Consider the following 15702-nt stretch of genomic DNA (forward strand, 5'->3'; position numbering starts at 1 on the left):
TGAAGTTTTTAAGTCGAATTTAAACACAGTTGATATTGCACTTCCCCATCGTGTGAGAGGGCATCTTCCTGTCCATATCTAATTCGTTGTCATTGTGATCGGCATCCGAGCTAGAACAATGCAAACTAATGACACTGATGTTGATGACTGTTTCCTGTGATTAAAGACACCCAATTACTGCAGTGAACAGTGTCGTAATTATGTTCCTTAATCACTTCCAGTAGCTTTAATTGCCTTAACGATGTGTTTAATTATAAGGAATATAGGTATTACAGTCGACAGTTTTGATACACTGTTGTTTTCAAATTAACATTATTAGACACCGTTACGGATTTTTTAAATTATCATGATGAGACTAATCGGAGCTTTCTTCTTTGATACTAAGAGACGTTCACTTTTGCCTGCGCCTGGCCTTTTTTCCCAGAACTATTCCATGTAAACGAACGTAAAATTAAAAACGTTACTTTTACACAATCATTTGCTAATTTAAAGAGAGCATTGTGAAATGTTTTGCTTCTCGTTCGTTCCCAAACATAATAAAAATGATTGTTGCATGATGCCAAATTTGACAAATTGTCTTTTCGTCATCTACAAAATATATTTTTTGCGATTTATTAATCTTACATGATCTCTATCGAACTAGCAAGAATCAGTACGACTAGAGGCTTAACAACATACAACCAGGCGACAATACGTTGGATCAAAATATTTTAATAAAGCTCTCCAATACATTAACACATACAAATGGCCCTCTCCGGTCACAAGTGAAATTAACATATCTACAATGCTTCTATAGCTTTGACCTGACAACAAGCTGAAACCGTCACGTCCCTAGCCAAACTGTTTGCGTGTTTGTAAAATAAAATAATAATAATAATAGTAGTAATAAACCAAAATCTGCGAGATTTACAACAAAGATGTCAATGCATAACCAGACCAAGCATGCAGACCCACTTGATATTATCTATTTAGAGAAATTAAAAACCTAAACAACTTTTATCGTTCCACCAAACTAACAATATATTATATTACAGTTTTAAATAATAACAATCTCAACCAAGATTTCGTAATATCATGTATGCTCCTTTCCAATAAAGTCTCTGTGTTAAGTCCAATATTCTTCTCCTCACAACAGGATGCGGCTTTTAAAACACAAACATGTACATATACATAAAATTAATTCAAAGCAGCAAGAATACGAATAGCAGATTCGAGTAAAACCTTACATATTTTGGCGTCATAAACAAGGTAAAACATGGTTGCATGTTGTCAGGTCAGTAGTACACGTCATTCTGAGGGGTCCACATTAATGCTGATAATGAAACTGTTCGTTCTGCCCGCTGCACCTATGACATAGACTTTGTTTGGTTTATCGTAAAGTATAGGCTATACCGTTTATACACAATCAGTTTTGAACAAATGTGTTTCTTTGAATGAAATTGTTTGCAAGTGTAAGAAAAGTTTTTAGCATTCTTTTTATATTGAGCTCATTTCAAAACAGTCAGTCTCTCCTCAACAGTCAACGGTTTCGTTGAATTAAGTCAAAAAGTTTCGCATGTGCTTCTACGAAAGTCGCTGCAGAGTTTAAGGCTTGTCAGTGCATTGCTTACAGAGGCTGGAGGTGACATTGTTGAAAAGGGCACATTTGTCTGGACAGGAGGATGCTGCAACTCCTGGGGGGAACGGGTAACCAGCCGGCTGTTCGTATGCGCTTAAACCCGGTGTGAGAGCTGTGGTCGCGGGCAACGAGGCAGCAGAGATTGCCTGGCCTTGGTTTAGATACGCAACCAGCCTCCTCATCTCTTCCAGCGCCTGTGCCTGCATGAGGATGTAATTTTTGGCTAACAGCAAGGTGGCAATTTTGGAGAGTTTCCGTACCGAAGGGCTGTGCGCGTAAGGTATGACCCCCCGCAGTTCATCAAGCGCATCGTTCAGATCGTGCATTCTCCTCCTCTCCCGGGCGTTGATGTTTAGTCTCAGAGTTTTCTGCTCTTTGTTTTTCTTACCTCCCTCGGACTTTGCCTCGGACATCGACATTCTCCCGTCCGTCATTAGCATCATGTCGCACCGGTCGTCACTGTCATCGTCCGGGCTCTGTTCTCCTCCGCTACTCTCCGCAGCCGAAGTCCTGTTTGCGCTCTCACCGTATTTCACACACAAAGATCCGGTCGGCAGACCCAGCGTCCCCGCTCTCCCTCCCGTCAGTCCTCCGGGTTGAACCAGGTCTGGCTGTTCAAAACAGCTGACTGGCGACTGGCTGTCCCTGGAACCAAGATCAATACCCGGCGTCGGCCGAAATGAGTCCATCTTTGTGCTAGAGACTGCGCTAAGAGTTTTGTGAAAAATGTCTCCACCCAAGTTCATTCTCCTGTCCATAGTCTCCAAAAAGTCAGATTTGATGAGACTTTACTTGGCCACTCTCCTCGGCTGCGGTGTTGAGTTTCTACTCTATGAATTGGAGTTGATGTTGATGACTGCTCCACTTGTCAAGTGAGGTGTAGAGACAGTAGCTCCTCCTAAAGTGCTCTACACTGCGTTTATCGTGTTGAGACACACTTTGTAGATCTCGGCGGCGATCAGCATCAGCAACAGAAGGGGGAGTCTTTTACATCATTATCTCAAGTCGGGCTATTAATATGAAGAAGAGTCGCCTATCGGGACTGCGCGCTCGCTACCCAATCAGGATAACGTTTTAATTAATGGGATTAAAACGGTAACAAACAATCCCGCCTGTAAACACTCCACTCAGATCAGGCTTTATAGAAGGATACCGGCTCTTTTTTATTTCTCTCTCCATCTGTGAACGCGATTTAAAGATACTGTCTTCTTGTTCCAAATGGACATCTGTACTCAACAACGTGTGTCATAGATTTAGACCGCATATAACAGACAACTTTTGAATTGAATTTTGTGCGCTCTTTCTTCGTTTTATTTTTAGATACAAGTTTTCATGTTGCACTAATTTATAGTATGCCATGCAGTACTGTTCAGTAGACTATCCACGAATGCGAGTTAAAATAACTTATTCACCAGGAGGGAGGTCTAACATTTTGTTTACCTGCTTTGCTCACACATGTGCGTGAACGTCGTGCATGTGTGTGTTTAGTTTATCTACAGTATTTATGTTGCCTCAGAGGCCGACAATGAACGGTGTAGTCAAAAACAAAAATAGTTTTTATGAGCTCGTGTCGCCGCCACGTGGACATAATGGCACTAGACAAGATGTATTTGTTTGAAACGATGACGATGTATAGTCCTATCTTTTGTTGCTGTATTTGTATGCATTTAGAAAGCATCTAAAGTCTTAACTTATTTTTTATATCTTAGCAATGAACCCTAGATTTGTGTTTTGGGATAAAAAAATGCAACGTTCACCCAAAAAGAAAAATAAATTCATCATTTGCTCGCTCTCATGTCATTCCAAACCTGTATGCTTTTCTTTCTTCTAACACAAAAGATGATATTTTGAAAAATGCTCCACAAAACCAAAAGTCATATCTATTCATATTTTAATAATTGTGTTATGGAAAACATGATTTTATCCATTTTCTATTTGTTAAAATTTAATTAATGTAATTCTTCAGAGCTATGAGACAAACCAAACAGAACAGAGAACCTGAGGTATGCTCTTTATTATTGCCAACAGGAAAGAACACCTTCATGGCCAATCAAACCAAGCTAATGAGACAAGATGCAGTCTCTCTCTCTCTCTCTCTCTCTCTCTCTCTCTCTAAAGTCAAAAGACCGAAGCCTTAAAAAACGAAGCCATATTTAGCATTTTAAGATAATTTATGCAATAATCATTACCCATTTTTACGCACATAAAACAATAAACAATTTGTAGTGGCATGTGTAATGGAGTAACCACCAGGTTCCAGTATAGACCTCTATAGTGTAGTTTGTGAATTCCCTAGTTGTTTAGATATGATTTAGGATTTGTGGATTTGAATGTACATTTAGACAATCTAAAAGATGATTTTTTTAACGATTTGAGATATTTTTGGTTTGATAAGTACCAAGTTTGCATTATGATTACAGTCAAACATTCAAATTTTGTTATAAAGGGAACACATGGAAAGCCTTTTTGTTACGTAGTATTTTATATTTAAGATAATAAAATAAGGAATGGATAGTGATAAATCAACCACTTTATACAAACATTTTGCAATTAATTGTTATTTCATTCAGTTTACTGGGCCTCTTCATTTAGGGGTCACGCTTGGCTCCTTCGGGGTCACGCTCCTGTAACTTCTGTAAGTAGTGCATTATTTCAGGTTAAAACAGATACCAGGCTGTTAAAATCCAATCTTTGAAAAGCAGATTAGCCATCTGGTTGTAAAAAAGTAAAAATATGTGTAATGGCATAGTGTAACTTCTAGGTTCCTGTGTGCGTGTGTGCGCGCGCGTGCGTGTGTGTGCGTGCGTGTGTGCGCGTGTATGTGTGCGTGCATGTGTGTGTCAGAGAGAGAGAGAGAGAGAGAGAGAGAGAGAGATTCTTTTGAATTTTTGTTTCATTCATTTCATTCAATTAGCCACTCGTATTATGATGATTCCACTGCGGCTTTCTCAGCCTCTTAACTGTTCAAATCCCAGATCTTGTTTTCGTTTCGTTTTGTTTTTTTGCTCTAGTTTTAGGCTGATTTGTTATTTGTACCACCAAAAGATTGTCTGAGTTTTCATATTTTTTCATATTTCCCATTCATTTACTATGTAGGTAGTTTTTTGACCGCGAAGGAGCCAAGTGTGACTATTTTTTTGTGACCCTTTAACATATACGAATCATGTCCATATTTTTTTGTGTGTGTGTTCACATGCAGAGCTAATATGACAAGTATTTAATTCCGATGAAGATACGATTTTTAACATTTAAAAATGTAAACTTTTTCGGTCAAAAAGGACCTAAGAGTCCCAGAGGGTTAAACACCAAATTTGCAATGGTACACAACGTAAATGTTTTGCAATGGCCGTTTTGTCCACATGGTGTCAGACTGCACATGTGTTTTTAATAACGTACGGAGAAGACGTGGCAAAGATGTTATGCCTGTGATGCTCAACTGAATGTCAATAAATGTCAGAATGTTTGCGTCAGAACAGTTTTTGGATTAGTTAATATATTTTGGGAGGATTTTGAATAATCCTGTATGAGGATAACTAAATGAACACTGTTTGGTGAACATACATTATCAGCCTAATATACAGACACTTAGTTATCCGTTTGCCGATCAGAATACTAGACTGACACTTTTAAAGGTTGTGAATGGAGAAAGTTGGTTTTTGCAGGCAGAATGCAGGGGCTAACTTGACCAGGATAACCCTTTGTTTGGAACCAGTCCCCTGTGAGTTCATAGCAGGCTGCAGGACGTGACACCACCTAGTCTGTTTGATGAAACTAGTGGCGCTACAATTTCACCCTTTATTTCTAATTTTTGCGTTTTTGCTCCCCTTATGAAAATTAAAATATTACCATAGTTTTTTTTGGTTTTATTTGTAGTAAAACTTGGTAACCACAAATGTACCATGGTCTAACAATATAGTTTAACCATGATATTTGTAAATTGTTAATACAAATAGCTGTCTGCCAAAAGAAAACCATGATTACTGCTGTACACTTACAATAATAAAAATGAGATCTATACCATTTTTCTAAATGTGTTACTTATTTAGCAACTTCATTAATGTTTTATTCCGTCCTAATATAAAATACAACATTTAGGCCCCATTTCACATACAAGGCTTAGCTTAAGCCAGGAGTATGCCTTAGTTAAATTAGGATATTTAAGTCGTTTTTAATCAAATGCCTTAGAAAAAAGCATTACTGGTGTGGTGTGCATCTTTTGTCAAAACAATGGCACTGATATATCTGAAGATATGGCAGGGCAATTTATTTTCAGCTAAAACAGCTCAAACATACATTTTAGTCTGGGACTAGTCTTAAACCTTATCTGTGAAACCGGGCAGTAATATTTTACTGCTCCTGTAGATGGCACAGTTGCACTAGTGTTGTGGTTGTGCACATGTAAATATTCTGTTCTTGTGCTTAAAACGATCACTGGTTGCATAGAAACGCAATCGAAGCGAGAAATGTTATTTTTTTAGTGAGTAGCAATTTTATCATTTCAAAGCGGTCACTTCATACCAATTACTGCATACTTCTGATACGAGAGCAGCTCACCTCTTGCAACCGTGCCCGCGTGTGCTAATCTGTCAAGGCTGGTGTGTGATTAGAATAGTGATGAGAGCCTTCATGTGACGCATGACTCCAGTGCATAGAGAGACGAAACTGATTTAGTTCATGTACTGCATCGTAAGCTGAGATAGATGGGTCCAGAAAGATGCGCGTTCTTTAGAAAGTTGCCTTTTATTAAGGTGACGCTCTCTTGTGATGATTTAATGTGGTAGATGCATACACTATTCTGCGAACACCTTGGAATAATTCTGCTGTGCGTTACGTAACAATACTGCCATACTTGGGTAGTGATGCATTTCTGGTGCCGTCTCGGCCTGATTCTTGTTATTTCTTGAACCCCGGGCATGATATACTATGTCTCGTTTCGTTATCCTCTTTCAATGAACCATTTTGACAGGCGATTAGCTTGGCTGTGACATGCTCGAACAAGTCGCACAAGTCGATTATACATGTTACATACCTTTTTGTTCGTAAAATTCCAAACGTTCGTGCTTAATCTTTGCGCAACGTCAAGATTTTGTGTTGGTTCAGACACAACGGTTGTAGCCGTTAGGGGTCGACATTTCCTTTCCGATCTTTTTCTGTACATTGAAACTTTCGTGAAAATGGACTCTTAGGCAGGACATTTCTGTATATTGTTTTTAACCGAGCAGACACAGCCGTGGAAATTGTTCCATATATCGAGGAGAGTGTAATGATTTCCAGGTGATGTCTTGTAAAAATATCTCACAAATAATCTTGACCAATGTAACCGGCTTGACAAGTGGATGAGTGTATGTTTGATTGACATTAAGCTAGATGTGTAAAGTCTGTGTACGTGTACAATTTAAGATTTAAAAACGGCAATGTTTAGTTAGGGCAAATGAAAAATGATTAAAAATGAAATGTTATCTTTCCAGAGATATACATATATGAAATTCTTTATTTATCATGAATTTAGGTGTAGAAATAGGAACTATTAAAACGTAATGTGTACACTTGCTCGCTGTATTCCAACGAATGCGTACACATATCTGCAAGAGAAATTCAGCACCACATGTGGTGGACAGCGCCTCCCCTTGAAGACTTATGCAGCATTGTATTGTTCTTCATTTTTGGTGGGCTAACGTCACACACACAAAAAACGCACACACAAACTTAAAGCCATGTCGTGCTTTACTTTTTATTGGTAAACCTAAATGTGAAACGCATGTAGATTTTTTTTTAATCCTGCCTTATTTATAGGCCTCCGGAGGTGGAAGGCTCCGCTCTTGGCATTCACCGCGTGCCTTAATTGTAAGACATTAAATCAAGGTCCGCTGTGAACACGGAGAGCCAGAGTCTTAAATCACACATATTCTGTCTAAAATACAAAGCATGCTCCTTAAATCATTGCACCGTTCGCATAACCGCTGAATTATCACAAAATCCTTTGAAATCTTCTATCATCCAAGCGTCTACTGTTTAGTCTCCCATCGCGGTAAGAATCGAATAGCTTGCTTAAAGAAGGCTACTACGTTGTATTCCTGTGAAATGAGTGGTTTTCAGACATCCGGCTTTTTCGTGTTCTGTCGTCGAACACAATTTTACACATACTTTATATACAAATTTGCCATAAATGCGAAGCAAATGTTTAAAATGATGACTTGACCACCGTGAGATGAAATAGAGCCATGAAATGTCGACAGCAAAGGGATAAGGCCTTCGTCTGCATGAAATTACTTGACGCTAATTTCAAAATGACAGTCTGAGACAAAGAGGAGCGAGGGGGTTGACCATTTGATCCACTTGAAAGGACCTCTGCTCTGTCAAAAAGCGTCATGGGCATGGACCGTTATGTCCTCTCAAACACCTAAAAGGAAAAAGCACAAAAACGCATTGTTAGCAGACGAGAGGCATTAAAGCAATCATTTTCCTTTTGAATTGAATCGAAATACCCCAAACGCATCAAAAAAGGTAAAAATGAAATTCCAGGCAAACGTTGCGTTACGCAAATGTAAATAAGCATGTTCGAGAGAAGCACCATCCAAATGTAAATGCGCTGAGGAATTGCAGCAAAGAAGTCGACGACGCATAACTGTATTCCATTCGTAAGGAACATAGCCAATAAAGACAACGTACTTCCCACAGCATCTTCTGGGGCTGAAGATGGACTGTATATTCCCAATGTCCGTGCTGTTAAACGGTACTGGCCTCTCTTTGTCCAGTCTTTTCCCCACGCTGACTGACTTTAGGATTAATGGCTCTCCAGCCAAACAAATAAGGTATCTGCTTTAAGCACAAGAGGATTGCACGGGGTGGTGACGTCATTAGGCAAACAGATGTTTGCGACCAACGTTCTGACCGTATCCGTATGTCCTTGAGAGTAATGTAGCGCACACTTGCTTTGACATAACCGTGCTATTTGTTTCCCTTTAATAATTACTCCTTAATGCTTATAGTAGCCTTTGCTCTGCTTACAAAACGCACGCCATCGCTGTCAATCGATCAGCGTAATAGGCCTACAAAATTAAGTCCTACAGCCAGAGGAAAAACGATCAGCTGTTGAAATAACGCGTGCCATCATCAGCATTTCCTGTGCAATATGCACAGTTGCTTGTATGTTGTCTTTGTGCATGTAAGGGAGAAGACATTTTCAATATCTTAGTTTTAGCAGGATCGTAGTTGCTTGGAATACAAACTGCTGCCAATGCAGTAGGCAGGCTAGTCTCACCCAGACGTGAAAAGTACAGTTTGCTGCACCACGTCAAAGCTTGTTTTTACTGTCCCTTCCAATCAAAACTGTTACGATATTAAGCTTTGTTAGACCAATTTAAATAAATAATACCTCCACGTACCAAATAACGCGAGTTTATGCATGGTTGAGCTTGTTTGTAAAGAGAATGTGATAGATACATATTATTAGGCAGTGAATTCTCTTTTCGCGTCATTACGAAGACATGTTGCATATACTGTTAATTTATGTGGACACACCGTATGTTAGTGATTCCTACAAATACCAAAATTCTAAAATTTAAATAGATAAAATTGAATTTTCGCCTTGAAATTAAGAATAAGCGAAACATCAGAACGGTCGAACTGCAATCACTGCTCACACCATCGCCATGCCATTACTGAGAGACCACTACATCCCTCTAACACCTCAAGTCTGTGACATCTCCATGGGACAAGCTGTACTATGTGCTAACCTATTTCATGTTTAAAGACTTTTACTTTCCTGTTTGCGGTTTTAAACCAGTTTGCACGCAAAGGCCGTATGAATGGATTCGAGAAACAAAGGGAATCGCCATTTTTCATAAAAACAAATCTATCTGCTGTGCATTATAATTAATATCGTGAGGTTTTTCATGGTCTTTAACCGATACGCTTCTTATTTATTAGTATTTGTACTGTCATTATGAGCTATAAAATATGACCCAGTTGACCCAGCGTCCATTAATCTATTGTCTCCGCGAACCAAGCGATCATAAACAAAGCGAAACCAACACGCAACGAGCTCTGATACGTTTTGCGTAAAAACGAAAAATGCGACTGACGATAACCGTTCAATAAACTGTTTAAATCTTTCGTGTTGTATGATGTATCGCATTCGTTTGTCATGCAGAAACGTCCTCTGTAAAAACAATAGCAAGTGCAGCGTGGGAAAAGCCGATTCGTTGTTCTGATGATGCCGATCGCAAGCAAGCTTCAACAATTACACGGGCGCTTTCTCTGATATCTGACGCATGCTGTTTCCATATTAGTGATTTTTTTTATTATGTGTGCGTAATCCCAAATATGCAATCTATTCCACACTTACGCGTTCGCTCCACATGCCCAGCCGAAGGTCGTTGGTTTCCCCTGATATCATATCCACTGATTTTTTTCATAAGTCTGTATTCGTATTAAAGCGCGTTTCGTGATTTAAACAAATTACATTTGTATTCCTCGTTTTCTCGCTGTGTAGTTGAATGCCTCCGCTAAGCGACTTGCCCTGTCTTGCAGTGAGTCAGGGGCTGGAGCCCCTGCAAAGCATGGCTGCGTTTTTCTCTTTTTTTCAAAAGAGGGCAGGTCGTTCTATGCATTATAATGAGGCAAGTCTCTCTCTCTCCTACTCTCCGCCATCGAACACACACACAGTTGCAAATTTGAAATAGCAATAGAGCTCTCAACAAAAACCTCAAGCTTTTGTAGTGTTTAAGGACCTCGACCCACGATGTTTAACGTACATCACTTTTACCTTTATCAGTGCAGTAAATAAAGCCCCTTCAGATTTGATGCCTGTGCGATAATCTTGTTATGAATCACGGGTGCGCAATAACTGTACACTGTTTAATCGTTGCTTTAGTATTTGGGACGTAATTTGTAACGTTTAATACGTTTGTCCTGAGAGGTCCATTACTACGCCACAGTGGTCCACGTTATATCGAATAATCAATGCTGCGTTTTACTGTATTGGTTGGAGTAGCCTACATTTTCTTCCTTCCCAGGAATTATTTGAAAAGATAAATGACCTTTTTTCAGTTGTGATATTAAGAGTCTGTTAACTGGGTGTAACAGACTCCTTTGTTATTTTTCTAAATTAATATAGCCTACTAAAATGGTTAATTTTACAGCCAGTCAGGACAACTAGGCGCAGTAGGTACTCTTAGCATAGCCTGCAGTAACCTATATCCTCAGATGATATTCATACATTTTAACCACGTGCTGTTGTTGTAAACAAAAACATTGTAAACAAGACAGACCTTAGACCTTGAGTCTCAGAAGAAACATTATATGGAAAATGTATTCTATGACCAAAAAAAAGAAATGTATAATTTCGTTTATGGGTGTAATTCAGATTTGTTAATTTAGGTTTATCTTGTCGAATTTTGGTTTAATGTTCGTAATTATCAGAAGCCAGAAACGCGTTGATCGTTCGATGCATATGTGACAAATATTAAAAAAGGCAATGAGGTATGACTCGATGTTGCATTTAATAGCCTAATTCATGGCTTTATGTTAGAGGTCGTATTGTTTTCTAGTGTGTTAAAAACACACAGAAATAGAAAACGTTTAGTTAGATTGACATTACACAATTGTATCATGTTACATTCTAAGACAAGTGTGTGTCTAAACGTACAGTTTAAACGTTACATTTTAGGAAGAGCTTATGTTTCTTAATTCATTCGTATCCTACTGTTTTGTGATCGTGGTATATGTCTGTTAGATGCAAGGAAGGCGCTGAAATGTGCAATTTATTCAAATGATCAGATAGAGCAAATAAAGCTGGGCCAAAATAATTATTATTTGATGAATAGAATTCAAAATTCTCTTTGCAACGCGCTCCACCAACCAGCGACTGAAATCGTGCTGCTGTCAGGCTACGACTTTAAAGGGAATTTTAAAGCGCGTACTTTCCCTGGGAAAACGCCATTGTTCACATTGAAACAATAGAAGCTGCAGGCAACCGCAGTGAGGCTGTATGAATGGCGAAGCTCCGGGTCAGTGCATTGGGTCTCAGGCCCCAAAGCCCCTTTCCCCGCACGCCACAATGACCCTACGCGAGGTTGAGGCTCCGCGGGGTCATAGGGCATCACCTATTGTTCTGCACTTCAAAACAGATAAACATTTATTAATCAGGACTGGCCAGAGGGCGCTTTTTCTCTGAAAAAGTGGGGTAAGGTTGTATCTGCTAGGCCAGAAGGAGTGAAGTTGTGTATAAATAAGGCTTATATATCAACGGAACGAATGACTGTCTTTTTAAGGATACATGGACCTCAACCATGCGCTCCCAAGTAAGGAATTTTAGACGTTTTCTGTACGTGTAGACTGTTTTGCATATGCAAGTTGATTACATTTATGTTAGTAAAAGATTAGGCAAGTTTGATATTTTGAGGATATGTCAGGTTCTTCTTCGTATAGGCTATCTTAACAAATTCAGAAGTAGTGAAATGCAATGAGTGAAATGCGATAAGCTTGATTTTAAATACCTCTGTCTTCACAAGCCTAAAATCTTTCGTTGTTGTTCTTTCAGTCCACCGAATTGTTTTGTTTTAGAGATATAGCCTAATCTAATGCATGGACAATTCTGTTGCAGCGGTAATGACATTTTATTTTTGTTTGTTTTTAATTTCGGAAAGAAAGCATTTTTAGCATCCTTACCACTGTAAATTCAGCTATTTATTACTAAATATTCACGAAATTGCTGAACGAAATGGTAAATAGTCCAATTAAATGTTTTCCGTTTATTAAAGTATGTAGCAGAATTAAAGTCACACAATGTATTTACATTTTTAACGTGGTACTGATGCAAACAAAAAATGTAATATTAATTTTTGGTTATGTTGCAATTAATGCTGTTATATTTTGTTCAATTTAAGATCTCGATCTATGTGCCTATTGCATCTATTTAATGTTGTTGTTGTTTTTATTTTGTTTTATAAAACACATTGTGCTTAACGTCTGGTTTTATTTTCTGTTTTTGAGTGCAAAAATTCTGCTAATAATTAAATGTTTGTGTCTGTACAAATTTTAACATGCATTCTGTTTACACATAATAAATTGTACAATAATCCGTTATCATGCTCTTGAGGTTCCGCCACAAATGAAATGCATTGTGGTTAGATGAAGATGACGAGCATGGCTCAGCTGGAGTGAAAATACGGTTGCTGCTGTACAGTCTCCGATCACATATCTCGCCTTATCTTTATGCTCACGTGTGAGACGAATCCTTGAGCCGTGCAAAACATTTCTGCTGTCGACCGAGCTATCGCCAGTCTTCTGTGCTATTATTAAAAAATAAAACGCAATATCTTCGAAGCTGTTTGTTTTAAATAACCTCAACTGAATGTTGACATCCACTGGATCCAACCATATTATCTTTAAATGCTACCCAGATAAACTCTCCTTGTAAGTAATTGATTTTGTAAGCTATATGGGCATTTAAATGTATGCTTCTGAAGAGCCCTGACCTTTTCTTAGAACTGCAATTTTAAATAACAATTACTATAATACTCCCATTCAAATCTCTGCATGATCTAAATCTAAATGTGTGCTGTATGGGAAGAACATGTATTTTAAGTTTTATTGTTATAGATATTTTTTATGTTTTTCATATTATATGCAGTTGAAAGCAACACATTTTTTGTGTATGATCATTGTTGCTGTTCACATATAATGCGCAACAATATTGCCAATGTGTATCAAACCCATTCCAATCTGCTAATGTCCATGTGATTTCTGTTTTTTAGGCCACTACTTTTGTCATCCGTATGTGCTGAGCAATCAAGTCATTCTTGTTACCTTTTGTTTTATGCCTCTCTGCTCTCAGCTGGAGTGGGGGAGATGGAGGTGGGTGCTCATCCTTTCACATTTGACTCTTTAAAGAATGATCTCCTCATCCATGTGAAACAATGTAAGATTTTCCCCATCTCCCACTGTGACCTAATTTAATTGTTAATAAGCTGTTAAAACTCAGCCTCTCCTGATGAGTATTATAGGTTCTAGGTCCATTTTCGGTCAGGTCAACCGGGACCATCAGCATAGTCACAGCAGACCCGATTGTTTGCGCGACGTTTTTTTTCCACACCAGTCATTTTTAGAGCCATTTGGCTTTTTGCCCATCAAGTATTTTATATTTAAGTGCACTCAAAGATCATGGCTGAATCTGTGGTCTTGTAATACATTAACTAAAAAATGCTTTGTTGACACTGTAGGCTTTGGTAATTGTATGTAAGCATTTACTATTCATATGCATTAGCTATTGTCAGGGTTGTGATCTGAACCTCTGTGTTGTTGTCCTAACTGTCCTCTGTGTCAAGAGAGCTCACGCCTGTGTTGGGCCTCTCCTGTCTTACATCTCTCGAGGTCAAACACGCATGTTGAGGCACCTGATCTACTAACTTCTCTCGCACCGGCTGCTAAATGTCAGAAGGAGAAAACAGAATAAAGGCCATGCTCTCAAGAACCTTATACTCTTTTTTTTTTCCTGCCAGCTTTTTTTTGTATGCCAATTAAAGACAAAAATGTACAATGACACTTAAAACAGCAGTGTCACAGCCAGTGACCAGATTAAATTTGTGTAAACACGAGAAAAATGTTAAATATATTTGTTTAACATTTGGATAAGGTTATAAATGTTCTGTTGGTTGTATCTTGTTCAAACGTTTGTGTAGTGTTTAAAAACTGAAACCGAAGGTTTTTCTGGACCAGGGTTGAACCAGCGTTGTTTACGTCATCCGAAGTGGTCTATATACTTGCAAGAACTCAAGTATGTGGGAGAATATTTCATTTTTCATTTTGGCTAAATTCAGGTTTCATGCATTTCATGTCTTTTATTGTACAGACTTTAAATTTAGACATACTGTGAAGCATTGTACCTGTACACTGCATGCTTCTTTCTCTTTTTGTAAGTGTAACAGCCCAGAAATTTTTTAACGTTATCACAAATCTCTTTTGAAATAATTGGCTTATTTTGAAAATGTATCTAAATTAAAAATATGTATACTATGCTATATTGTATATAATGCCTCTTATGTTATGTGTATACACATTCACCATAGAATTAGTTTGTTGTTTGATAGTATGCTATTTTCTCTGATGTCCATAAACAGTATACGCTAATGCCCATACCCATTCAGTAGGATTCTGTGATATAACAATATGTCCAGATATCCACCAGCAGTGCACACATAATCAGATATACAGGGCAGGGGAATTTCTCCCATGCTGCCTGGAGACTAGAAGAAATCTGTTATTTTATTACAATGCATTTGATGTCACCTGAAAAGTGGCAGATAAAGTAGCACACCAAATAACAGTTATTACGGCGTGTCTGTGTGTCTGTGTCTGTGTGTGTGCGTGTGTGTGTGTTCACGCTTTCTGTGCATTGCTGTATCCAGTGCCGCAATCGTTCCAATAGGTTTGCATAGCTTTGCAACAAACAATTTAATCTTTTGAAAATATCACTTATCCCGCACAGCCTTTGAAATACTGTATAACTGGCTAGCACAGTTCCACTGGAAATAGTCAATTTGTCAGCATAAACAAATAGACAGACCGAACCAAAGGGGCTGGAAATTTCAATTGCAGCATAGACTTAACATTGCACATCCACCCACACGTGCCACTGAATCTTTATGCGCCTTAGTGGGTCCACTAAAGAAGAAAGGCTTCAGATGAATTCCAATAAATTGATGTAGTATCTGGTTTTATAGTGATTTCCATTTGTATGTACCAACCAAAAATCTGTTTGTTGGTTTGTGACCAAAGCATTGTCTTAAAATATCCAAATGATCCTACTAAATGTATATTTTAGTTTACACTGCATAATATGAAACTGTTCCATTTCTGCTTATTCCAGTCCTAGATTTAGAATTAGATTTTGGATTTGAACATAAAAGGTTAATTCAAATGTTACAAAACATTTCACATTTGGACCAAAACAGAAACATTCTCTTATTATGTGTAAGACATTTTATTCCTGATTTATCAAAAAAGCATTTGCTGTATTTTGTATCTCTAAAAAGGGTGTAAATAAAAACGAATGAAAGTGGGACTGTCACTCATTCGTGCAA

At 38.2% G+C, this 15702-nt stretch overlaps 1 protein-coding gene across 1 annotated transcript; it reads right to left on the minus strand.

The window, feature by feature from the left end:
• Positions 1-691: 691 nt before the first annotated feature.
• On the minus strand, positions 692-2609 carry bhlhe22 (basic helix-loop-helix family, member e22). The gene has a single exon (XM_057322316.1). The coding sequence runs from the start codon at positions 2374-2376 to the stop codon at positions 1585-1587; it is 792 nt and encodes a 263-aa protein (XP_057178299.1). The 5' UTR covers positions 2377-2609; the 3' UTR covers positions 692-1584.
• Between the last annotated feature and the right edge of the window lie 13093 nt (positions 2610-15702).

Source organism: Triplophysa rosa, linkage group LG23, assembly GCF_024868665.1.
Source record: "Triplophysa rosa linkage group LG23, Trosa_1v2, whole genome shotgun sequence".
NCBI lineage: Eukaryota > Metazoa > Chordata > Actinopteri > Cypriniformes > Nemacheilidae > Triplophysa > Triplophysa rosa.

Excerpts from the sequence above, each read along its gene's own strand:
- bhlhe22 (XM_057322316.1), bottom strand. The coding sequence starts at position 2,376 with ATGGACAGGAGAATGAACTTGGGTGGAGACATTTTTCACAAAACTCTT.